General features: G+C 35.5%; 1 protein-coding gene across 4 annotated transcripts in view; it reads right to left on the minus strand.

Annotated features, from left to right (window-relative positions):
* Positions 1 to 25554, minus strand: part of ATP9B (ATPase phospholipid transporting 9B (putative)) — a 151601-nt gene that overhangs the window by 119113 nt on the left and 6934 nt on the right. For all 4 annotated transcript variants that reach the window (XM_062514181.1, XM_062513456.1, XM_062512636.1 and 1 more), the window contains exons 2-5: positions 16981 to 17154; positions 8004 to 8154; positions 4440 to 4553; positions 735 to 843 (exon numbers count right to left, since the gene is read on the minus strand). In XM_062514181.1, coding sequence (XP_062370165.1) covers positions 735 to 843; positions 4440 to 4553; positions 8004 to 8154; positions 16981 to 17117 — 511 coding nt within the window. In that variant the 5' untranslated portion in view covers positions 17118 to 17154. The remainder of the gene's footprint in view (positions 1 to 734; positions 844 to 4439; positions 4554 to 8003; positions 8155 to 16980; positions 17155 to 25554) is intronic.

Consider the following 25554-nt stretch of genomic DNA (forward strand, 5'->3'; position numbering starts at 1 on the left):
TAAGCACATACAAGTGAAGAGCAACGCATAGCTCTCTCTTATGTCCATGTTTAAAATTTACAGTATCGTACCAAATTTGTCACTTTACATCTGAAGTGCTTCACTTCCTCAAAAGTCCTCATGAAAACCTGTTATAGGTGTTGAGTCCAAAAAAAGAAATAACTGATTTATCATTTCATTAAAGAAAACTGGCTGCTCCTGATATTGCAGGATCAAACAGATTACAAATTACATGCAAAAATTAAAATTAATATTTTTGATATTGAAGCTGACTCACAATACAGCTTCATTTTCTTATGCACAAATATATCCACCAAATTTGAAAAGCTCTAGGGAATTTTAATTAGTTTAATTATTTACTGCTCCCTAATTTCCTATATATGCTTGATACATAGTTGACAGTGTTGTTGAGTTACTGTTCAGCATCAATTTCAGAGGTAAGCTGCACTTTGAAGTAAGGGTACTAAACAGCATAATTCTTAAAAAACATATACAATTATACACATACATCTTTCTTTGACAAACAACCAGATATTTATTAAAATTCTTAGGCATGCCACATTTAACAATCATATTTATCTAAGGGAAATCACATGTTTTATTTAGTCCAATATAAGTTTCATTCTGTGTATTACAGCTTGAAACTATTAGTTATTTCTTTGAACTGAAAGCCTGCAAATGTATGTATAAGAAAAAGTTGAAATTTTGTAAGGATTTACACAAATGGTGCTAACCTCGTACTGTCAGCTTGCTATACAACTGTGAGTTCATTTCTTTGTCTCTCTTGTAACGTCGAAATTCATCAACAGCTTCCCGTACCACTGTGACCGTCAAAACAAATCCCTGTTAAAGATACAATTATGCAGTTCAGAACTCTCAGGGCTAGAACAGAAATAGACAAGTAGGAACACTACACAGAGTAAGAACATGTGCTTAGAACATTTACTTTTCATTTTTTAATTTCGGTATGAGTCTTTTCTTCAATAAGTTAAAACAGTATCTCGGGTTAGTCCAGGAAAAACAAAATCGTACTTGTACATTGTACAAATATAATTAGAGCAACTACCTGTCCAAATATACATAATTCAGACAGCATTTTTAAATGTAAAAAAGGAAGATGCTTGGGACTACTTAAAGACAGCCTTTATAGTTTCAATAAGAGTATTTCCTTATTGTCCACAAACTTTAGGGCTTCACCAAAAACATTTTAAAAGCCTCTAATTCTAATGCTGAGAAATTGCCTTTTTCCTAATACACAGAAAATGATAAATGGATAGCTAGTTTAATAATTTTGCATCTTAAATGCAGCTATTTAGCAACACATCACAAATATGAAAAAATAAAGGGGATTTGTTCTGAAAAACTAATTTAAGTGTCTAAATGCTTTAGCTGCTCCTTTCACAGGACAATGCCACTGTAGCTTCTGCTGGAAGCACAGAGTGCTTCACTAAGCTGTAATGGTCTCTGTCTAGAAAGGGTGATAAGCTAAAAAACACAGAATAATTCAGGGATAAGCACATAAATTTCCTCTCTATATCTCTAAATCTCCTCAGATCAGACCTTCTGGCTTAGTTTCAGTACTTCTCCATCAGTGAAAGAGAAATAAAGTATTTACCAGTACAAGGACCTTTCATTAGTATGACTAAAATGGATACAAAATTCAAATATTAACAAATCCACTAACAAATCAGATTCTACATGACCTATCTAGCTTCAGACAACCACTATTACTTTATAGAAGAAAATTTATGCCATTAGACTTCTCTGGCAGAAGTCCACAGCTTGTAAAACTTCCCCTAATGTCCCAGCAATATGAAAGGAGTGAAGGTGTAGAGCTTTCCTAAAAGTGTTGACTAAAATCCTCGTATGGATTTCAGGGCTGTTTTTGCAGTTCCAGACCAAAGTTCCAAGGAGTATTCAGCTGTGACCCTATAGCTAAGCACTACTTGTTTGTTCAAGTTTATATTGGCTACAATTGTTTGTTCAAGTTTATAGTGGAACTACATAGAACAAAAAACAGCCTATGCAAAAAGCATTCTCTTTTTACTCCCCAAGGCATAACTGAATCAAAAATCAGATTTTCTCCCTTTCTGAAAGCAGCATTTTCATATACTTTGGCAATATAGATATTTAAGCAGCATAAAAAAGGGCACTCCTGAAGCACCTTCAAACATATTTTTCATTTGTACACACCTTGTTATTAGATAGTAATCAAAACATAGATTGCAAGGTGCTACTTCCAAGAATTTCCTCTGGCAGCCCCTTGCTGAGCAGCTGAGTACAGCTGCCCATGACTATGAGGAACAATCTAAGAAAGACACCTCTCTTTTTACACATTTGCTCAAAGGAAGTTGATATTCTTCCAAAGGAGAGCTAAAACTGTGAATCCAGTTTAACAGACAGAGGGAACTTTTCATCTTTCTTCAACTGTAAGCAGATAAGTATCTTTAGTGTACTGCCCACAGCCAAACCTGTATGCTTTAAAACCTTTGTATGCTGGAGTGGAAATGAGAAGTCCATTCCCTAGAGCAAGTGAAAATAAATTAACAAAATAGTCTTGTTTTAAGAATTTTGGGGCTTGATCTAGGTGTATCTGTATCTGTGTTGTAAAAATCTATTGAAATAAACCAAAGGCAAAAAAAAATTCCTAACAAAACAACCCACAAAAATCCACATACACCATCAAAAAACCCCAAAACAGTTCTAGCAATAGTCAGCTTCTAGTCATTCGGCTTTAAGTATCAGGGCAGACAATTTTCCTTTAAAATTCTGAGAGAAAATATAAGCCATAGTTACTCTTCTGATTATTACTGAAGATTTATTAGTACTTAAATGCCCTTCAAAAAACCTAAACTTATCTGTTGAGCAGCAAAAGCAGACCAATGGATTACACTTAATGGTTCTGCATTTTCCTCATAGATGCTTAGCTTTGCTCAACATTCAATTGCTGCTTTTTACCTGGAGGTCGATTATTAATAATATTAATATTAAAAAACATTGAGATATTGATATTTTCAAACTGTATGTGAAAACTAGGATGCATAATTCAAAATACTTCTGGATAAGACAAACTTATTTATACAGAACAGATCACTGGTGTTTGCAAAATACATTATTTTCTCCCTTATTTAAGCAGGATAGAAATGGGCTGAGATGCTAAGGGTTTACTGGATTTTTTTCCTTACTACCCCAACTAATGTACAGCACTGCACACAGCACATCATAGTGAATAAAGCAACTTCTAGGCAAGGCTGACTTCTGTCTTTTCTCACCGTGTCAGTGACAAAGACTTTGTAAATATCCATTTAAAATCCCCCTGTTGAACAAACTTTCTATCTTGAAACTGTTTTCTTGTTGCAGCAGAAGCAAGTCTGGGAAAAGAGGTGGGTAGAACACCCAGGATGGTCTCTCCATTTATCCACAGTTAAAAGGACATATTTACAACAATTAAAACAATGAAATCAATCCAGAATATTTACTCTATTGACTTGTTAAGAACGACCTTTACTCAAGTAGTCAGCATGTCACAGTTCTTCTTGAATACTACAGAGAATAAATGCTACTGAAAAATACCCATTTTTTAAAAAAAGTTTACAACATAAGGCATTTGCTCTTGCTGCCTTTAAACCTAATATGGAGGGACTGGGAAGAACATGAAAGAAAAGGTTACAAATCTGGTTACAAGTAAGAAAATAATTCCAAATCAAGGCAATACAGCTGGCAGACAACCAAATGGGTCTCCTCTGAAGTGAATTCAGTTTCCAAAACATAGGAAACCTGAATCAGAAACAAGTGTTTTGAACATTTTCCCAAGAAAATACTGCAGAGAGCTCAGTAATAAAAAGACGTATCAAAAGAAAGCCAGTGCAACTGGCAGGGTGATCAATTAGGAAAGCATGTTTAATTAATAACTTCTTTTCAAGGCACAATTTCCTCCTGATTTATCCACAGCTTAAAATATTTTATCTCAATTTTTGTGAGTAAAGGTTTTGTGACCAAAACTGATACATAAAGAATGCAAAAAATTTATGCTCACAATTCTGACCTAGTCTGGAAATATGAAATAGTCACCAAATAACAATAAATGGAAAGATATTTAACACACAAATTACCTATGTTACCCAGTAAGTTACTCTAGTAGCTGGAGCTTTTTTTGCTGCTTGTCTTTTTTAAACTCTCAAGTGACCAGAAGGCAGAATGGAGCACTACACACTGACAACAGCTGGTTAACAAAATGACCTTGCCTGTGGGGCAGAGGCATAGTAGGCAAGTGGAAGGGAAGGCTGGCAAACAACAGCTTTTAATAAGCATTTTACTTCTGTTATGTTCTTTGATCACTGTAGTTTACTAGTTGCAGGTTTATGCAATGTACATAGACATGAACCTTTCATTGACCTTAAAACCCCCAAATTTCTAATTAATAGTATTTTTCTGTTTACCAGAGGAGCCCAGTATGTGTACAGGTAGCCTATTTTCAGTGCTGGTACAAACTGTGAGCAGGACACGACGAGAAAATAGAGATTCAAGAAAAACTTGAACTGTTCATATAAAACCTAAAATGAAAAAGAAAGTAGATAAATGTCTTAAAATCTGTACTCATAATATACATAAAGTACACTTCTTCAGAGGAGATATTAAATCATTTTATGTCATACTATTATAGATGGCATTATTACAGTACTTACACAGCACAATATATTATATATCATCACACACTACTACATTTTAATATTATACTGCCATTTTCATTGAGAAAAACCCACTTATAGTATTGTCTCTTTTTACTCTGAAAAAGAGTATTTTGGGTATTTTGAAAACTCGACTGTGTATAAAGAAAATTGTGCAAAGATTTAAATAGTGGTACTAAGATATATTTATTATTCAAATCAAAGATTTGGTCTAAACTCAGAGCTAAATATCCAACTTTTAAGTGAAGCCACAGTAGACTTATCACAGAATACATTGTCCCATACTCCAAAGCAATGACAGATGCAGAGATTCCTTTGGTAATTAAAAGCACCACTTCAGCAAGCACATGTTCTCAAGACTGCTTTGGTTGTAATTACAATCCTAAGAACATTATTCATTTTATAGAATTTTGAATCTTCAAAGACTTCACATATTTCTTCAGTAAGCCAGGGTAACATGGCACCTCCAGCAGCATCAAGAGAAGTGGTTATTGAACTTGGAACACTGAGACTTAAGAAAATGAACAACCAACTATTTCAAAGATAAAACATTCAAAATAGATCAAAAAGGCACAATCAGAGATTGTCTCTATCTTTTAATTTAAAAATTCAGTTAATATTACAATGACTTCTGCATAAAAATCAAAATTATTTGATTCATATTTATTGCTCTTACCAGTCCAACACTATTACTTAATTATGTAAAAATGTATGCGCTAGGAAAAAAAATATTCATGAAAGTTCAAAGTGTCTTTCTTGCAGCCACAACAAAGTAGTGGTACCTCAAAGCTGTCAGTTCAGCTACAGACTACTCAAACAGCCTCCAAGCATAAGAGTTTTTTTTCAGAACATGGAATGTTAGTTCATGACTTACCAATAAAACTGTAAATGCAAAAAGGTGAAATCAGAAGTTTTCAGAAAGGTCAGAACCTTCTTCCAAAATTAAAGTAGTTGAGGCTGAACCTGCACCTTTTGTTGATTCTGATGCAGTTCACACACTCATTTCTGTTAGTATGTTTAAGTGTTTACAAAAACTTTATACACCAGGTCAAAGAAAAGACCAGACAGTACCTTAGGAGGTACAGATCTTGTACAAGAAGGTCGAAGTTAAAAAGCACCTTCCTACAAATCTTTTGAATCCTGGCAGACCACTGACAGCTCATTCAATACAAAGCTAAGCACTTCAGTCCAGTTAAGCAAATTGAAAAGTCTCCAGCTGCATAAAACTAACAAAACTGCTTCCTTGAAGTTCAGCAGAGGTATCTTCAAAACCTGCTCATCACAGAAGATATGTTTTATGGAAACTCATGCAAAAATCCTAAGCACCTGTACCAAGATGTATACGAAACTGTAAAAGGAAATTGAACAGACTGGTATAAAGGAAGAAGCAGCAAGTATTTTCTGTATTGTTCAGCCATTAGGTGATACTTTGGAAATATTACAGCTCTTTTAGCCAGAAAGTAAAACTCTGTTAATCTAAGCATTATTTTAAGTTAGTATTTGGATATGAAATCATTGAATATTACCCACTGCCAGCCTCAATGTTTAAAAATCCATAGAAGAGAACACAGAATTTCACATGTTGAAAATTTCAACCAGAGTAGATCACTGGAGTCAATATTTATGACTTTGTTATATTTATGGGTTTGGAACCAATACAGTAATGTTCCCCACAGATTAATTCTAGTAAAGCAGCTTAAAAAAAAAAAACCAAAAAAAAACCAGTTACACAACAATCTACTAATGAAAAGCCTTAATTTATACATAAAATTAAAATGTGAAAACATTTAATTTCCACCAACTGCTGGACTTTACATTTAGGATCTTTCTTACTTAATTTTGAAGTTACTATTGAGTTTTCAAATACTAGCACCAAATTAAAAATATGACTTGACCTATTGGGTAAAAACAAGATTTTTATAAGACAAAAAAAGAACAAGCATTCTCTCTCACAACAGGGAATTGCAAACTACAGCTGATCCCTATAAGGAACGTGAATCTGGCTCATGATTTGTAATCTACACTGCAGATTTCTAGTTGCAATAATCAACGGCTTACTATATGCTTAATGAATTTTGTGACCTTCAGGAAAGTACATGTGGCTTAACCAATTTCAGTGTATTTAATAATTTAAACTTTGGGGAAAAAAACATTTAGTTTGTCCAATAATGATGAGAATATTTTATCTGCATGTGATAAGTGACATTTTATTTTCCTAACAGGAGATCAGTCTTAATTACAAGGCCATTAATATTTTTTGTTGTTTTAATAAGGAAATGCATTATAAAACACCTGCCAGTCATTGGACTAAAGAGGCCAGAAGAATAGAATCAATCCTCCTATAAATCAGCATGATCACTTAAATAAAAAAACTTAAGACAAAGCATGTCTGTATTCAAAAGTACAAGAGATTCAGTTTTTGCAATGGGACACAAGACTCTTTGACATCATTTGGAAAAATATGAGTAAAAGTGTAATACTAAAATTTATATCACACTAGGATACATTTCTAGGTTTAACTACTTAAGTTTCAAAAAATTGTTTCTGTTGCTAAATTTCACTACAACAACACTTTTAAAAAAAAACCTATGAACTAGACAAAACTCATGTTGCTTTCTGTCTTCATATACAGGGTGTATAATACAAGCAGAAACCTGAAATTAAGGCACAATATGGCTTCTTAGGAAAAAAGTGACAAAAAAACTTTTCACTCCACAACAAAAGTTTTTGCTGAAGAACTGCATTCAAAGTCAAAAATACCTACAAAAAGACTGCAATAACAAATTCAACTCTGAAAAGTACTACACTAGGCCTACTTGTGGTACAAATAAGTTGTTAGTTGTTTTTGTTCTTTAAGGAGTTGTGCATTTTGGAATTCAATACTTATTGTACTTTCAATGGCAAGGAGTATGAGAAAAGATCCATGGGACTAAATTGTAACTTTAAACAATTTACTGCTCAATTGAATTTAATCCTTTGCAGTGTTCCTTTTTTAAAAAAAAGATTACAAATTTCTAATAAATTTTTCAATTTTTTTTCAAATTTTCTGAATAGAAAAGTATGAAGAAATCCATCTCAAATTTCAAAAGCGTCACTGAATTACAACCACTTAAACTACTTATCCCTTTGAAATCCAAACAATTTAATAAAAATGCAACCTTGTTGTCAACTGTTAATTTTCACTGAAGTCACTGAGACAACTACAGAAAGAAAAAGAAGAACCTAAGCAAATAAAATTATCTTTTTGCAGGATAGTCAAAAAACACTACAAAACATACAGTCAGCCCAACACCAGAAAATGTTTAGTGGCCTTACCCCAGGTATAAAGGTAAAGATGTTGTACTTTTGATTTTTTATGGCATTTTTGGGGTATTTTTCTTCACACTTTTCAGGGCACCCAAGCCACACTGTGCGAGCCTTCAGGTCTTTCTTTCTTCGACAAATGTTTATGAGCCAATCAGAACAACTGAAAAGAAAGACAATTGTTTATTTTAAAACTACAAATGTACTATACAAAATTTCCAAACCTGGAATCCCTGAAGGCACATACCTATGAAAAAGAGACTAAAAAATGTTTGCCACATCTAAATAAGCAAGCATGATGTTAGCTTCTAATATTTAGGGCAATTCAGAGTAGTGAACTCACCTAGACATATGCATATATAAATGCTTGCACATTCTTTGCAGAAAATCCTAATACAATAATGAGAAGTTTCACTACACCATACCCTGACACAGGTTCAAGAAATTCTTGTTAATAAGATTCTGCATCATACCTTACAGTCCTTTAATTTGGATTACTAACACTCAGATCATGCTAATAACTGAAGAGGAAATAAGGCTTCTCTTTGATACAGTTCAAAAGATTTCAGCAGCTTTGGATACAATTTCCACATTAGTTGCAAATCTTCAGTTTCCTCCATACCACTGCTAATGCCATACTGTCAAATATTTTAATATAACAAACCAAACCTAACAAGCAAAAACAGAAAACCATTCAAAACGAGTCCACTACGTAAATGCAGATTGCACAGTGATCTGCAACGGGGGAACTTCACAGAAGAAAGGAACAGCATTCTTGCCTAACCAGCTTACAGATCTACTCAAGAAGTTTAAACCATGAGCAGTGAGATAGATAAGAGCTCACAGAACCTTTAAACAACTGCATTTTGGAAAAGGATACAGGACTGGTGGGAAGGAGTCACAACAAGGAGGGACAAAAGCTGGCAAATGGAATGACGCCTCTGAGGCTCAACAGACTATTTACTAACAACCTTAAAACAAGGAACAAACATTGATGCGACTCACATAATGTAATCAGTTTAAGTTCTTGCTAGTACTATCTACAGAGGCAGAAAGACCATCCAGAGACCATTTGTAAAGAAAAGTCAGTTTGCTGTATACTACATATTTTTGGTTTACAATTCTATATGTTAAAAGAGAAATTATCTGTATTTACTTGTTAATACAGTGAGGAGGTGCCTCAGTCATGTTGGAAGTCTGTTTTAGGCAAGTGAATCAAGAACACTGAGCATACAGGCCTTCCATGCTCTTCACCTACTGCAGTTGACTGAGCTGATAACAGCAGGTTTCAGCTACATCAGCTGATGAACTTGATACAAGAAACAATTTCTAGTGAAGTTTTTGAATATACAGGCAATATTTTTGATGCAGCAAAAAGGAAAAAAAAAACACTAGGAAATTCTTACAAATTCGGTCAAAGCAACAGGAAGAATTCAGCTGAGAACAAGACAGAAATTTACAATCCAACCACAGTATTTAATTCTGTATAGTCAACCTATTCATATGCATTTGTACACACCTGTAAGAAAACAGAAATCATAACCAATGCGTCAACAACAATCTCTAAAATAGAACTAATTTCACTCTGAGAAGAACCAGTTGCACTGTTTGAGAGTGCATGTCACCTATTGACTCCTGGGGCTTTGAGCACCTTGATCTGGTCAAAGATGTCCATATCCATGCCAGGGAGCCTGGATTAAATGGCCTTTAAAAGTTAAAGGTCCCTTTCAACCCAAATCAATCTATGATTCTATGTCTCCAATAAAATTTAAGTCTCAAGACATTTAACATGAGAAAAGTAAAGGAACATATTCTTGGAACTGATGCAGTTGGAAAAATCGTAATTGCAGAGTAGCTTCCATAAAACCAAAGTAATTTCAGTGAAGGTCTGTAAAGCTTTATTTAGAACTTACCGGGTAATTGACTGTTGAATATTTCATTTTTCAGACCACAAAAAAACTAGAAGAGAGAGGGGTACATGCAAAGAGCAGATCAGAGTTCAAGGCTGTCTTGACAGATTAGAAAAACTAAAAAACTATCTGGAAGACATAGAATGCAGTTGAACAGGTACAAGTGCAACACAGTTTACATATTAATAACCAACCATAGAAATAACCATAGAAATAACTACACAAATACAGAACCAGGAAATGCTCAAAAACCAGGCGGCAGCTCAGTTACTGCATGAGAATGTTACACACGTGCAAAAAAAAAAAAAAGCTATCTGTTCAGTGTGGACAAGCATACTTGTAGCAAGTCATGTATGAATGTATTCCTTTCTCTCAATCAGTGCTAGCACGATCTCAGTTGTCTTACAGGACCATTCTGAATACCAAATTTCAACAAACAGGCCTATTGGGCAAACAGAGATCACACACAAGAGCAAGAAAGCAATTACAGGTCTAGAAAGTGGGGCAGGCTGACTACTAGATACACCAAAAGAAACAGAGTTATTCACGGAAGGCTGTGTGGACCTAATATGGTTTCAAGCATGTGAGAACCAGCTGCAAAGAGGAAAGGGACAATTATTCTCTAGGTCCACCATTATTAACTAATGGCAGACCTTCAACTGTGGCAAATCAATAAGCAGGGTGGGCACAACATGGACAGATATTGAATAAACTCTTCTAATGACAGGGGTGGAGGAGACACTTAGGGAGGCTGGGATTGCTGCAGATCTCTAAAATGTGTTTAGATCAGATGTGGTGATAGATATAATTCATTCTGTAGAGGCAAGGAATTGACTGGAAACCTCTTAAGGTCATTTCCTAGTCAGTTCATTTAGAATTACAGAATCATGAAACACACAAATACTATAGGGAAGGAAGGCTGATACCTAGCTTACATCATCACAATCCCTATTAAAGTGTTCTTCTGTGTAGTCTACATTATCCCACCCGTATTACAAATTAATTTTGCCAAATAATAGAATTCAAAGTTGTTAGTCCTTTTTAAAGAAAATTAAAGGTTATGCCAATAGCAAAATTATTCAAAGCAACAATAACTGTTATGGAAATACCACTACTTCAATAAGCACAAGCTGACCTTTAAAATACTTCAATTTTAAATGCTGGATTCTTAAGATTTGCTCCCCAAAACTCTTACTATGGGATAGATGTAAACATGCATTTTATTTTTGTTACAAAAATGGAATGTCTTTTCATCAGCTTTTCCCAGTCACTTTAAAATAGTGACAAATAATTATTCTATCACAATAATTGTAATGCTGTTCATTCAACTTTCAAAATTCAGCCCTATTATTTAGTAACATACAAATCAAAAATATTATTACTTAAACTTGTCTTTAAAGCAAAATGAACAGCAGTCCTTCTATTTAGTGATTCCACAATCAGTTTAATGGTTCTGAACAGATCCTGCTGCTACCGAAATGCTCAGTACCTCCCTTCCCCCATAACAAAGGTGTGGATTCTTGCTCCTTTCCTTGTGCTGGCACACATACTCATGTAACTGCATGGGAAAACCAGGCCTGCAAATCAATCCAGCTGTAAACTAATGCAGAATAAAAGGGGATTATTTTCAGTTATATACATCCCCAACCTTGAAAAATCTTAAAAACTGTCAAAGCAGTTCAAACAATGCAGGTTATATGTTTGCAGCAGAAGGCAGAATGATTCCACTCAGTGCCAACTTGGATTTTTACTTGATAAAACTGCTCATAGCATTAAAGCTTTAAACTTGTTACTTTCCAGGGCAGGGGTGTGGAGACAGAAAAAGCAGCTTAGTTATATAGTGAGAAATGTAAGGACAGATCTGTAGGAAAAAAGTTCCAAGGAAAATAAGGTTTTCCTGGAGAAAGTGAGCTAGCACAACAGCTCTGCCTACAGTTCCGTAGACAGAAATTCCCTGACAATCTTTGAAATCCTGCATTATTCAAGCAGTTTTTGAATTTGGACTGTAAACAGACTGAATATTTGATTAGGCACAGTCTCTTTTGTAGAATCATTTCCTCAGACACTAAGGACTTCTCTACTGCTAAAATTAAACATTCACCTAAAGCAACATAATTATGCTGCCTTCCTTGCCATAGTCTCTCAATCTTGAAATTATTTTTTTTGCTACAGCTCAGCAGACACCGTGACCATTAGTTTAGCAAATGCCAAAAAGTACAAACACAAGAGTCACGTCTGACTGGGAAACAACTGTGATACCTTTGATAAAAGGGATTTGATTGACAGGGAGCTAACAACAGTCAAGTTCTCAGATGTGAGAAGTCACAGATGATGAAAATATTACAGGTTATGCCCAAATCAATATTGTCATGGTTCAGATGAGATTTATTACCATAAAAATAGAAATCAGTTAGATTCTGCTATTTACAGTCTCAGCAGCAATTACTGCTTTATTACAAAAAGAATACAAGGTGGATATACTGGCCTCAGAAATCCTAATTGATTTATAATTTAAAAATCTAACACCAATTAAGTTACCCAAAATTTTGTAACTCAGATTATCAACATAGAACACACTTCTAAGCTGTTCTTGAATTAGCATTCCCCAATACAGAACATATTTTTGACCATAGGTATAGAAAGCCCTTTCATGGGCTTTCTGTACACAGTAAATTTGTATGATAAATGAAAGCAGCATTCTCTGAGCTTCAAATAGCCTAGAAACATAACATAAGATGTAGCATGATTGAGACATACTTCAGATTTTTCTGAACTCTTATGTAAAAGCACATATTATGCTAGGGATAAAAAATACAAAGTGCATCCTTGTTTACTGGTTGTATTTCAAATGCCCTTGCCTAGAAAATTCAACACATACACAGAAAGCCTTTTCCTTAAGATAGTTGCAAGCTGTGTTGTCTGTATCAATATAACAGACTGCATATATGAAAAATAACCAAATTTATAAAAGAAGGTATATCAATTAAATACCATTTTACTAATCTGCTTCCTAATTTTAACGTGGAGGAACAACAACCACTGTCTTCATATTAGTAACCAGTACCATATTTAAATTAAAAACAACAACAAAAATCCACCAACCAAAAAAACTCCCCACCAACAAATCAAAACTTGGAGTAATTGTTAAATAAGAACCCTTAACGTTTTCATAAATAGAGCATATCTCTACAAGTCAAAAGCTAAAGTAAAAGTCTCAACTGACTCTGCAGCTCTAATAATAAAGGCTCTTTTTATTTTCTCTTTTCATTACTTTTATCCTACAAGCTTAACTGCCAGTATCTTTCACAAAACAGCATTTTCATCAGAATGGAAAGATAATATAAAAGCTCTATATTGTCTGCAAGGGTCAGCTTTTCCTTATTAGGTTTTAAGTAGCAGAAACTAGTTCTGCAAAGAAAACATACTGTAATTATTGTACTCAACAGGTAGCTTCAATAATCAGGCCAAAAGCAACACAGTGGTCATGTCATTCTCAAAAGATCAGCATTTTCCCATGCTTCTGCATAACAAATGCGTTGCAGATTAATTGAAAGCGTACAGGCCATCTTAGAGCCCAAATTAATCCGAGCATTTGATATCCCCTTCACTTCATATGGAAATGCCATTCAATGGCACCATTTTCATAGGGACAAAGTGTTTTTTGATAACAAGTGGAATGTAAATCTCATGAGAAAGAAATCAATCCAGCCCAAAGAGTTCCAGAGTATTGATCTATGTGCATTATAATTTCACAAGCTTGAAGAGAATTTGTAAGTTAAAGGGAAAATGATTACGACCACAAAACAGCTGCTATATCACAAAGTTTTCTTTTAACTGCGCTATGAAAGCAAGAAATAAGCAGTTTCTGAAGTTAAAAAGTTATATTGGTTGAATTAAGTCTTCCGTTTGTTCAAAATCAAAGACAACATTTGATTTAATTATGATTTTTTCTTGCAAATGTAAAAACTCATTAAATAGCTGGAGATTTGCAAATAAAGTACACATCATTCAGATCTGATCAACAAGTCTTTTGTCTAAATTGAAGTTTAGAAAACACATATTCAGCCTATAAAAGCTGAATAAAAGGTTTTTACAAAATAGTTTTCCAAGTACATAGAACTTTGTCAAACCTTCCATATTTGCCTCTTCAAAGAAGGTGAAACTTTTTAGACTAAAGAGTAACAGTTTGTGATGCAGCAACAAAAATGTATAGAATATAAAATTCCAAAGCTGCAAAGTAAGAGATGGAAAGCTTCCTCTCACAAAAATGAGATTAATCCTAACAATGCAAGACTGACAAAAACCCCTACTGGGTATGGGGGTTTTTGTTTGTTTGCAACATGCAAAGTGATTTTGAACACATACACAAGACTTTCAGAGAGAACCCAAAAGAAATCAGGGGCCCCCTGAGCTCGCCTCCAGAATAATGCCCAGTCTTTTTTGGTGTTCATCTTTCTGTCACAGCTTTGAAAAATTTACAATGTCATTTAAAGTACAAAAAGAAATTCTAGATATTGAAGCTGAGATTTCAACCTCACCCAGATGCAGGTATGGGGTACACATTTTCATAAAAATAGGGCAAAATTCTAAATTCTATTTAACTGAACAGGTCTCAGAGTGCTTTAAACTTACACTACACTTAAAAGAACCCTGCTTATCTTCCAGAAATAAGTTTCAGTTGTACATTTAACATGAACACACCAACATATACAAAAATTATTTTCTCACATGCTCCTCTCCATTTCAAGTGTGAAGGCATCAACATACATTTGTATTCCCAACTAATACTTTATATTCCATAAAAACACTGTAATTCTACTACACAGTACAAGTAAAAACTGCAGGTGTGCCCATACAGTAGCCTCCAAGTTTCCTGCACGATTTTTTGCATGATCCTAGGTAAGTTTATCATCTGAAAATTGGCATTTCAAAAATTCAACTATTCTGTGCACCCCAGCAAAAATGTGTAAAGTGCTATTCTAATGAGTAACCATCAAAAAGAATAACTTATACTGACTGCACATCCCTGACTTTTATCAATTACAAAGCTTCAATAGTGCTCTCAGTCCAGATGAAATGTCCCTACAACAATGACAGGTATATACACACTTACTCAGAAATGCTCAACCAAGAGGAGGTTTCTAGCCACCCTAACTGGACTAGTAGATAAGATACCATGGGATTCACCTTCCTCCCACGTCTTTTTCTCCACCTCATCTAAGCAGGCATCTGCAGCTTTCCCATGGGAGTATCCTCTGTCTCCTAATAACCTACTGAAATTTCAAGCTTCTGGTGGAATCTGATGGTAATTTTTTATTATTTTTTTCCAATAAAAATGAAAATTATCTGCTATGATGTTCTATTATAGAGAACACTAATGTGATTAAAATGCCTGAAGGTATAAATGCAAGACCAAATGGATTCTTTTCTGTGTCTGAATTCAGTTGAGAAAATTAGCAAAACAGAAGTCAAACTCCCCTAAAGCCTCTTTCTTAGTCAAGACTTTTCTTTTTACACACTTATATTCTCAGTAAAATATGTACAGAGCATAGCAAAAAAAAAAATCCATAGTGCAATTTCCTTTCTCCTTTCCTTCTCAAAAATCCATCACAAATATGACTCAAATAATTTAAAGAACAGGTTTCAAATTTCTAGGCTTGAAAGCTGAGATGTACCTCTCAATTGTAAAAAGCAAGCAGGAACATGAAATTTTGTATTCTTCAGCACTAAATGACCATTTTTTGTGACATTCTCTTACAACTTTTAATTAGTTCCAACATAAACTCATGTTGCAATTGTCTGTCTCTATCCAAACACTGTAAATTCCATGTCAGGGTGCAGTCTTTACTGATCTGTCTGTTTTCATGAAGCTTACAGGAATACATCCACAGTAACTAATAATCACTAACACTTACAAAACTGAACTCACATAAAAGTATATTGTTTGATGGGTACCTATATTTTTAGACATGTCCAAAAAAGATTAACAACTTCCTTGAATACTTATGGGTCTCTTACCAACTAAAATGTAAGTCTGTACCAGAAACACTGCTTACAAAACCCATTTACATATACAAACACTACTTCTGTAAACTTTTCTACTTTACTTCCTTCCCTCTACCTTCGAAACACTTAATGCCTATCATAAAATTAATAAACCATGAGTTTTTGTTAAATCATTTTATAAAACAGGAATCAACACAGGTAATGTTTTTAAAGCTTTGTAACAATTATTTCAAAACCCTGAAGGCGTACAAACACAGCTCTGCTTAGGTAAAACAGGCCTCTTAAAGTGCCATGAAAACCAGCTGTGAAGACGTCTATCTAAATCAGTTTTAAAAACATCTGCCAAAGAAAGCATTCATCATTTAAATTCACTGAAAATGCTTCATTCACTTTACTTCACTTGTTCTCAGATTTTATCTCTCCAAATTACAGAAAAAGGAAGATCCTTAATAATCCTAAAGGTAATTTCTCTACTTAAAAGTTTTGCTAAAAATTCATTAGAAAATTACTATTCCAAGGTATTTGCATAGAGCAGAGGCTGGCACAGAAAGTTTCTAAGTAAGAATCAAATCACAAGAGCTAATTTGAGTTACAATTTGCTCCAAGACTACCAGTTACATTTATATTTTAACCTTTAAAGTTGAAGGGTTAACTAATCATTAGTTGATTAATTTGCTTTTTCCTTACAGCAACATCAATAAATTTAGATATACTTTAAACTTAACACACTAATATCCACAAAAGTAAAAAATTTAACCACTCTGCCCTAATATAGTTTTGAGTGAAGTGAGAACCATGATTACATTCCAAATTATGGACCTCAGATTAATGCAAGTTTAGCTCATGATCTCTCTTGTAAGTCAGCAAGGCAGACAGGAGAAGCACAACAGCATCAGCTCTTCAGAACGGTTTTTAACAGCTGGCAATGCCCTAGTAAGGAAAATGCAGGCAAATAAAAGATTCATGACAAGCAAATTATTATGTGTTCTGTACTCTGCATACATCATACAATAGAAAGTTCCTATTTATGTAATTTGCTAGAAACTTTCATTAAAAGTACTAGTGTGACAAACCTAGTGCAAAGGAACTTCCAGCCGCCACAGATAAACCATTCTAAGCCTCTTCTTCTCTGAGAAATTCTGGCTCTTGGTAAAGTATGGTAATCACTCTCATCATTTTCAAAGCCTTCTTCTGACATCATTAATGGCATTTCATCCAAATGAGAGGACTCATCTTCCACTTGGTACCTGGCAAAATGAGAAAAAAGCACCACATAAACAGTCAATACATCACTTTTAATTACTGGGAATCTCCTAAACTAACAAGTTAATTTTTGCCATATGTATTTTCATTAGGGAGGTATTTTCATCTAAGCATCTCATGCATTTTTGTTAATACATTAACAAGATACTCTGATTTTAGTTAAAATTGTGTAATACAGCAGAAAGCCCGCAATCACTGTCAACCACAGCATAAATCATTCCAGGGAAATTCTTAGTTTTAATATAATCTGTGCATACAAAGTTGCTACTTCCTACTTTTCAAAGCATTCTTTGTAAGGTTTTGGTAAACAAGTTACTTCACAAATCTTGTAGCAGACACAAGTGACTGAGTTTTCATGGAAGTACAGACTTTTCTATTTCCACTGTGCTTTTTCAACCTGTTTTCCAGATGTCTTTTCTTGTGTGTGCAGGCCTTTGAGCCTCACTTTTTCTCACTTTTTACACCACTCATCAGTATTTTGGTTTAACTATGAAAACATTATAGTTACTCTTATAATTCTGAACAAAAAGATTCAGGGAGTCAAGAAGATTTGCCTGTGGGACCCATGCAAACAACATTAAGTTGTTTAACAGTGGTCCTTTCCTCCCCAGAAACTATTATCCACTTTAATTTTATGTATGTGGAATGCTTTTTAAGATAAGACAAAACACTGGAATATTCAGTAAGAAAATTCCCCTAAGTGCATGCAAATTGACTAACTTACTCATTTCATATTTTTATACCTCTGGGAAAATGACTGAAAGAAGATGCACTGTTACTCAGAATTAGTAAGTTCAATTTCTATGAAGCTGTATTTAAAGTCATCTCTTACAAGGTGAATCCTGTAACTGTCCCATTATCTCCAAAGCAACCTAAACCCAAACCATATAAAAATAGTAATTAACAAAATTGGAAATTAATTCCCTTTATGCGAGTCGAAGCTGGAGTGCCTAGTGGAGCAGTGGAGCTCTGCCTACAGATGGTTGAAGAGGCAACTGAGAGCTTCTGGGTTAAGAGCAAAGAGAGAACAGGTAAAGGTAACATTTTAGTTTGCTAGAGACCACCTGAACAGGAAATGCATGGTGAACCTGCATCACCCTGGTATCCGATGGAGGAACAACACAAAAGGACACAGACAATCCTGGAGGGTCCTTCAGCACTTCAGCAACTTCTTCCTCTAATTACTCGAGAGTGGCCCATGAGACAAGATGTTCTGCTGAACCTCATACTCACCAAGCAAGGAGGAGCTCACTGGGGATGTGAAGGCCAATACAGCCTTGACTGCAGTGACCACAAGATGGTCAAGTTCAAGACCCTGAGAGCAGGGGGGAAGGTAGAAAGCAGCTCACAACCCTGGAATTCAGAATGGATTCGGCCTTTTCAAGAAGTGCTTGAAAGAGTCCCATGGAATAAGGTCTTGGGGAGAAGAGGGGACAAAAAAAGCTGGTTAGTATTCAAGGATCAGCTACTCCAAGTTCAAGAGATTCCTATCCCATGGGATGGCTCTGACTGGACAAACAAGGAGCTGTCCAAACCTGGACAAAAAATTAAGTGCACAGAAGGTAGAAATAAGCATAGGTAACCTGGGGAAATACAAAAACATTGTCCAAGCTTCCAGGGACAAAGCCAGGAAAGCTATAGCCAAATGTAATTGAATCCAGCCAGGGATGTCAAAGACAAGAAGTTTTTAAGTATGTAGGTGAGATAAGGAAGACTAGGGAAAATGGGGTCTCATTGAGTAAGACAGGAGACAGTTACACAGGACATGGAAAAGGCTGTGGTACTGGATGCCTTCTTTGCCTCAGTCTTGATTAGCAAGACTGACTTTCAAGAGTCCCAGAGAACAGGTCTCAGAGAATAGGAAAAAAGCCTAAAGCAAGGAAGATGAGTCAGGGAACACTTAAGTAAATAGAACATGAATTAATTTATTTATTTCATATAGTATAATATTACATATATATATGTGATAATATATATTATTAGTACTATATCATAAATATTTATATATAAAAATATAAAAAAGCCTATAGGCTCTGATGGGATGCACGCACAAGTGCTGAGGAACCTGTCAGACATCATTGCCAGGTCACTTCCAATAATCTTTGATCAATTATGGCAACTGGGAGAAGTGACTAAAGATTGGAGGAAAGCAAATGCCACTCCTATTTTCAAGAAGGGCAAGGAGGACGCAGGGAACCTGTCCATACCTTCCAGTCTCACCACAATCCCTCGGGAGGTAACAGAGCAGCTGATCTTTGGAAATCTTTTCCACAAAAAGGACAAGAAAATCATGAGTAGTCAACATGGTTTCACTAGAGGAAAGTCCTACTTGACTAACTTGATACACTGGGAAGATTAAATAACTGACCTGGTAGATGAGGGAAGAGCAGTGGATAGTGTCTGCTTGGACTTCAGTAAGGTCTTAGAAACTGTCTCCTATAAAATTCTAGTACGTAAACTACTGCTGCAGTACCTAGATGAGCAGACAGAAAGATGGATTGAATTCTGTTGTAATGGCCAGGTCCAGAGGGTGGTCAGTGGCACAAAATCTAGCTGGAGGTCAGTACACCAGGTCACTGTACCCCAGAGATCCATACTGGCTCAGTCTTGTTTAACATCTTCATTGATGATGTGGAGGATGGGGCAAAATGCACCCTCAGCAAGCTTGCAGATGACACAAAACTTGAAGGAGTGATGACAGGCCAGAGGAACATGCTAATGTCCAGTGCAAATTGGACAAGCTGGAAAAACAAGTTGATGGGAACCTCAGGAAGCTCAGCAAGAAGAATTGCAGAGTTCTGCACCTGAACAACCTCACTCACCACAACATGCTGGGGGCTACTCCAGGGAAGAAGCCTGGGAGCGACGATTTTGGGGATCCTGGTGGACACCAGCACTGTGCCGTCGCTGCAAAGAAAGGTACCAGTATCCTGGGCTGCATCAGGCAAAGTGCTGCCAGCACATCAAGGGAGGAGATTCTTCCCCTCAGCTCAGCACTCAGGAGGCCACAGCTGGAGCAGTGTCCAGTGCAAGAGAAACATGGTCACGCTGAATGGCCATTAAATCATGTAAATGGCCATTACGATCATGAAGGGACTGAAGCATCTGTCCTACAAGGAAAGAATGAGAGAGATGGGACTGTTCAGCCTGAAGAAGACAAGGCATAAACAAGATCTTACTAATGTCTATGAACTTGAAGGGAGGTTGTAAAGATGACTGAGCCAGGCTGTCATCAATGGTGTCCAGTCACAGGACTAGAGGCAATGGGCACAAACTGAAAGATAGAAGGTGCCATCTCAACATCAGGGAACATTTTTAACACGATGATGACTGAGCATGGGCATGAGCTGTCCAGAGAGATTGTAGTATCTCCATTCTTTGAGACATTCAAAACCTGTCTGGACACAATCCAGAGCAAGTAGCTGTAGGTGGCCTTGCTTGTGCAGGACAGAGTTCTGCTGACAGAGCAGAACCCTGAACAGTATTCAGCCCAAAGTCTTAATAGACAAATACAGTATTTTTTTTTAAAAATCAATATTACAAGTTTTTTAACTCACTATATATTGAATACAAAACCCTGAAACCATTGCCTTTCCCCTTAGATTTTTTGTGTTGAGCCTTATTGTATGTAAGAATATATATTAAAACAGTTACTAACTTTTTTGGATGCCAGGAAAGGGAGGGAGGGAAGCAAGAGACTGAATATTAAATTTCTATTGAAAAGGTACACCACATACTTTATAATAGCTATATAATAAATTGGTATCAACATAGTTAGAAGTAAACTCTAATAAGGAGGGAGAACAAAAAGCCCCAGATCCACTATTGTTTAACAAGTCAAGAGCTAGACACTCCCTCTTTTCTTTGGCAGGTGATGCCCTGATTTTTGCACTGCCCTGCCTTGGAATCACTTGGTATGGAACACTATTAAGGGATGTGCTCAGACCAGACTAGAAAATACTGCATAACTAGGAATAATAATAAACAAATATTTCCCACAACCAGGTGCAAGTTAACTGAGTATTGGAACTTTAAGTACATTAGGCCTAGTAACAAGAAAACTTCATCAAAGTTTCAAATGGTGTAAAAGCACTACTACACTGCAGAAAACAACCAAAGTTTTGAATTAAAATAAAATGTGCTAATATCAAAAGTTTGGAGGTCCCAGAAAGTTATGTGAGTTATGTGAGAATATGGCATGGAATATGCTTTCCAAATTATTGCTAAGATCACTCACTTACCAGAAAAAAAAAAAAAAAAAAAAGTTTATTTTAAACATGAGAAAACTTGATCTTCACAATGCTGTATCTGATGTTCAGTTTCATATGACAATCTAGCAATATATCTTCTCTTACCATTATTATTAATGGACTAAGAAAAAGCATTATACAAAAGATTCTCTTCACAAAACACAGGAGTTATTACAGGTTAATATCCATATTATACCAAATTATATTTATTGCTCTCAGACTAGATTAACACTAGGTAATAAAACCACTACTTAGAAAAAACTCAAGATATTACTTCATTCTTAGACTTCCAATAAGACAGGCCTGAAACATACTCCTGTTCAATGCTTTTATAATATTATCTAATTAAATCTGCAAACGACATTATCACAGTTTTAATAGAGAGCTTTATGTTGCATTGTGTTTTGCTCTTGAACATACAATTAATCTTGTATTTTAACACCACCCAGTGAGATCACAGTCTGCCAGCTGTAATGGATATCACAAAGATATCACAAAGTAACACATCCCTTTTACTTCCATACAAAGTTAACAAGTGTCTGATTTGAAAAATAGTATATCTTATAAACAACAGTAACACAGTAAACAGGGTAAAATCTTTCTTGAAGGAACACACTAATGCAAGAGAATCATGGGAGAGATTTGATGGAGAAACATTCACAGATACGCATAACGTTTAAATCTATTTTGTAAATGTGATAATATTTGCAGAATACATTGATCTTTGAATCATAATTTCTTTAAGAATTGTTTACCATTATATTAAAGATAAAGGTTTGTTTATTTTTTCCACAATTGGTATCTAGGTTTGTACTTTCAAATATGGAGCTTCACCAAGTAGTGAAGATAATGAGCATAAGCACCATCATGTTTGGTAAGCCTGACTTCAAAATACAGCCTCTGAACTGGCAAGCAATTTATTCTGTATCAAAAGCAATTTTGCCATTGTGTTGGAAAATTGTACTTCAGTATTTAAAAACAGTAAGATAATGAATAATGGATTTTTCATAACTAGGATGAGAACAAAAATCTTTGTGTCTTTGTTACCTAGTATTTTGCTACACTTAATTGTTTGAAGTGCTGATTTTCCTTGAGTGACAAATCAATTAAGTATAATCCTAGAAACTTGTATTAAAATAGGGAAGCACTGAAAGCAACATGAATAAAGAAGCCAGAGTGGAGACATCAAAACTCTCAGCATGACTGCTACTAAATCAGGTATGAAGAAAACTATCTTGACAAAATATGGTTTCCTAAGAAAAAAGGAACATTAATATTAAACAACTTTCCACAAAATCTGACTACTGAGGAATTTCATTTAAGAGATTTAACTGAAAGCAAGTCACATACAATAAACACTTCATAGTCAATTTTTGATATAAATATCTGCTGTGAAAACGATGCCTCAAGTCACATGCACCTACATCATTCCACTTTGATGGCTGCTCGCCAGAGTAGATGCAGCTGCAGAGTTTCACAGCATAACAGATAAGGGAAGCCATTCTAAGTTATTTAAATCTAACTTGGCTACCTATTCAGGTCCACAATAATTTCTGTGTTTTCTGCCAGCTTTCCATTACTCTAAAAGACCAATATTCAAGGGTGCAGCAGGAAGGTGCAAGACACAGGGCAATTGTAGCTGTATGCTTTTCTGGTTTTACTCACTCAACAAATGAAGAAGCAGTATTCATGAAGAGGTTTTTCTTATCTGCTTGACTAAAAGACACAAGTAGGAACATAAGCACTGTGTCAGATCTGCATAAATATTAGTTCCTCATTACCTATCACTTTTGCTATAGACCATCATTCACAAGAAGGAAAACAAAGCTGATGTCTCAAAGCAGTATCTCTCAAACCTAGAGAGGGAGGAAAAAGGAATGCATGGCCATGAGTCTGTGCATGAATCGGACCCCGGAGACGGCTGTGGGATGCAGAGTAGCATGGAAGTGAGGCTGCAGTGGAAAGTCTTGAGTAAAAAAACTGAGAAAGACTAGTTGAGCTACTGCCACCCAGTGCTGTCAATCATGTCCCATCCTGTGGAGAGCTGGTGATTTGGCTAAGTGGCTGTTGCAGCCACAGGACTCCCTCTACTTCCCAACATGGGTAGACGACAGGGTAAGCTGCACTATCTGTCTCACTCATACCCTATCCTGCTCTACTTCTGACCTACATGAACACTTTCCAAGTCTGAGGATAAAGGAGGACTCTGACAAACTGTAGAGAAACAGTAAGAGAAAAAAATGAAGAAAGTGAGGGCATATCCATACAAAGAGCAAGAATTGTTTCTTAAAGGATGAACCACCAAATCAGCAACTGCTGTAGACTGACTGTATCACTGACAAAACCGTCCAGATCATGCCCTCTAAGGAAGAAAAAATTCACAGGAAACTGCAGCTGCATAAATTTTATTAAGCAAGGCCCATTTGTCCATAACCATGTCTATAACTATACAATGTATTTTCATGTAACCCTTCCTCTTAACCAAATAATCAGCGTATCCATAAAACAAATGGCTTTGCTAGGAAATTACACAAGAAAAATCAAATTACAAATACTTATTCTCCTCAAATATTGCCCTGCATTTCTAAGAATTAGAAGTTACATTTTCTTCTCTAATTTCAAACACCTCTATGCTTCAAACAGCAGTAAATTCTGTTAAACTACAAAGCAATCATGCTGATCCTAGATTAGAAAAAAGTTGAAAATGGAAAAATCTTCTATAGCCAAATGCATGAAATTTAAAGAACTTCCTTCAACCTCTTCCTAAAAAACACAGAAAAGCTATTTCAGAAGTCTTTTTAAAATCTATTAGAACTTGCTTCTCTCTGTCCGTATTCAGCTTCAGCTGTGCCTCTAATACAAATGCACTCCTAATCAGTGTTACTTGGGAAGTATGAACACAGGTCTGGACCTAAAAAAAAAAAAAATCAAGACACACAAAATAATGCTATCACAAATTTTTACGGAGTAACCAGAGTTAACACTAACAGCTTTTAAGGATGCTGGATATTTGTGGAGCTGAACATTTACATCCAGGATCTTTAAAAACTTAGTACAACATTCTCACCATAGTGCATGTTTATCCCCTGGAAAACAAAATAGAAGGAAAAAGTACTTCTACTGTATGCAGGCAAGTTCATTACTGACTGTGCCACTGAGATGAGGAAGACCAAACTCTGCAATAAGACCAAATAAATCACTGCCCTCCAGCCCCAAATGATACAGAGAAATAATATGGAAAACCACAAGGCAGCATTGTTGAACTACTACTACTACAAAAAAAACCCAAAACAACAACATACAAACAATCAAGAAACAACCACCAAAAAACCCAACCCAAAACCAACCAAACAAAAACCAAGCTGGTATCTTCAGCCTTGCAGAACTAAGGGAAAAACCCTTTTATCTGTTGAGATAAAGGTCTACAAGTGTAACAGAAAGTTATTATCACAGCAGCTCCCTTTCATCCATAGTTTTTAAAAATTTGCTTAAAACAGGTACTAAGGCTACAGGTTCCACCAGACACCTACAAAAATCAAATATTCTGAATGCTATTTGCCTTCTCTCTCTCCTACATCACACTTTCTTATTAGAACAATACACAGAAGAAGCAAATTGAGAAGATATGTAATGAAGCCTCCACAATAAAAGGCATCCATCCTTATTACCCCTTGCTCACCTTACAAAGCGCCATGCATACCTTAACACAAGATCTCTTTCAACCCATGACAAGATGAGTGAGTCTCTGTATTTAACAAATAGATACCAGAAATACCTAAATACACAGCAGGACCTTAGGAAACATCATCTACATTCAGCAGAACCCTATTTTTAATTAGAAGGGTATGTCATTGATCAGAACAACGGGGCCATTTTATCACTGTCACTGGGTATTGTTATTGACATTGTAGCCCAATCAATTGTTTTCTCTCCCTGTTCTTAGCAATCCAAACGCCTGCCCAAGCAATACAAATCACTGTATTTAGATACTATAGATACAAGCCAGGAAGGCATGCAAAAATAATAGCTTAAGCATGCAGTCACTTGTGCTTATGCAAACAATGGTAACATCTGCAATAGTAATTTGAAGTTTTTGAACTTTTTTATGCCTAATGATTAACATACTTCAGATCA

Source organism: Cinclus cinclus, chromosome 1, assembly GCF_963662255.1.
Source record: "Cinclus cinclus chromosome 1, bCinCin1.1, whole genome shotgun sequence".
Classification (NCBI taxonomy): Eukaryota; Metazoa; Chordata; class Aves; order Passeriformes; family Cinclidae; genus Cinclus; species Cinclus cinclus.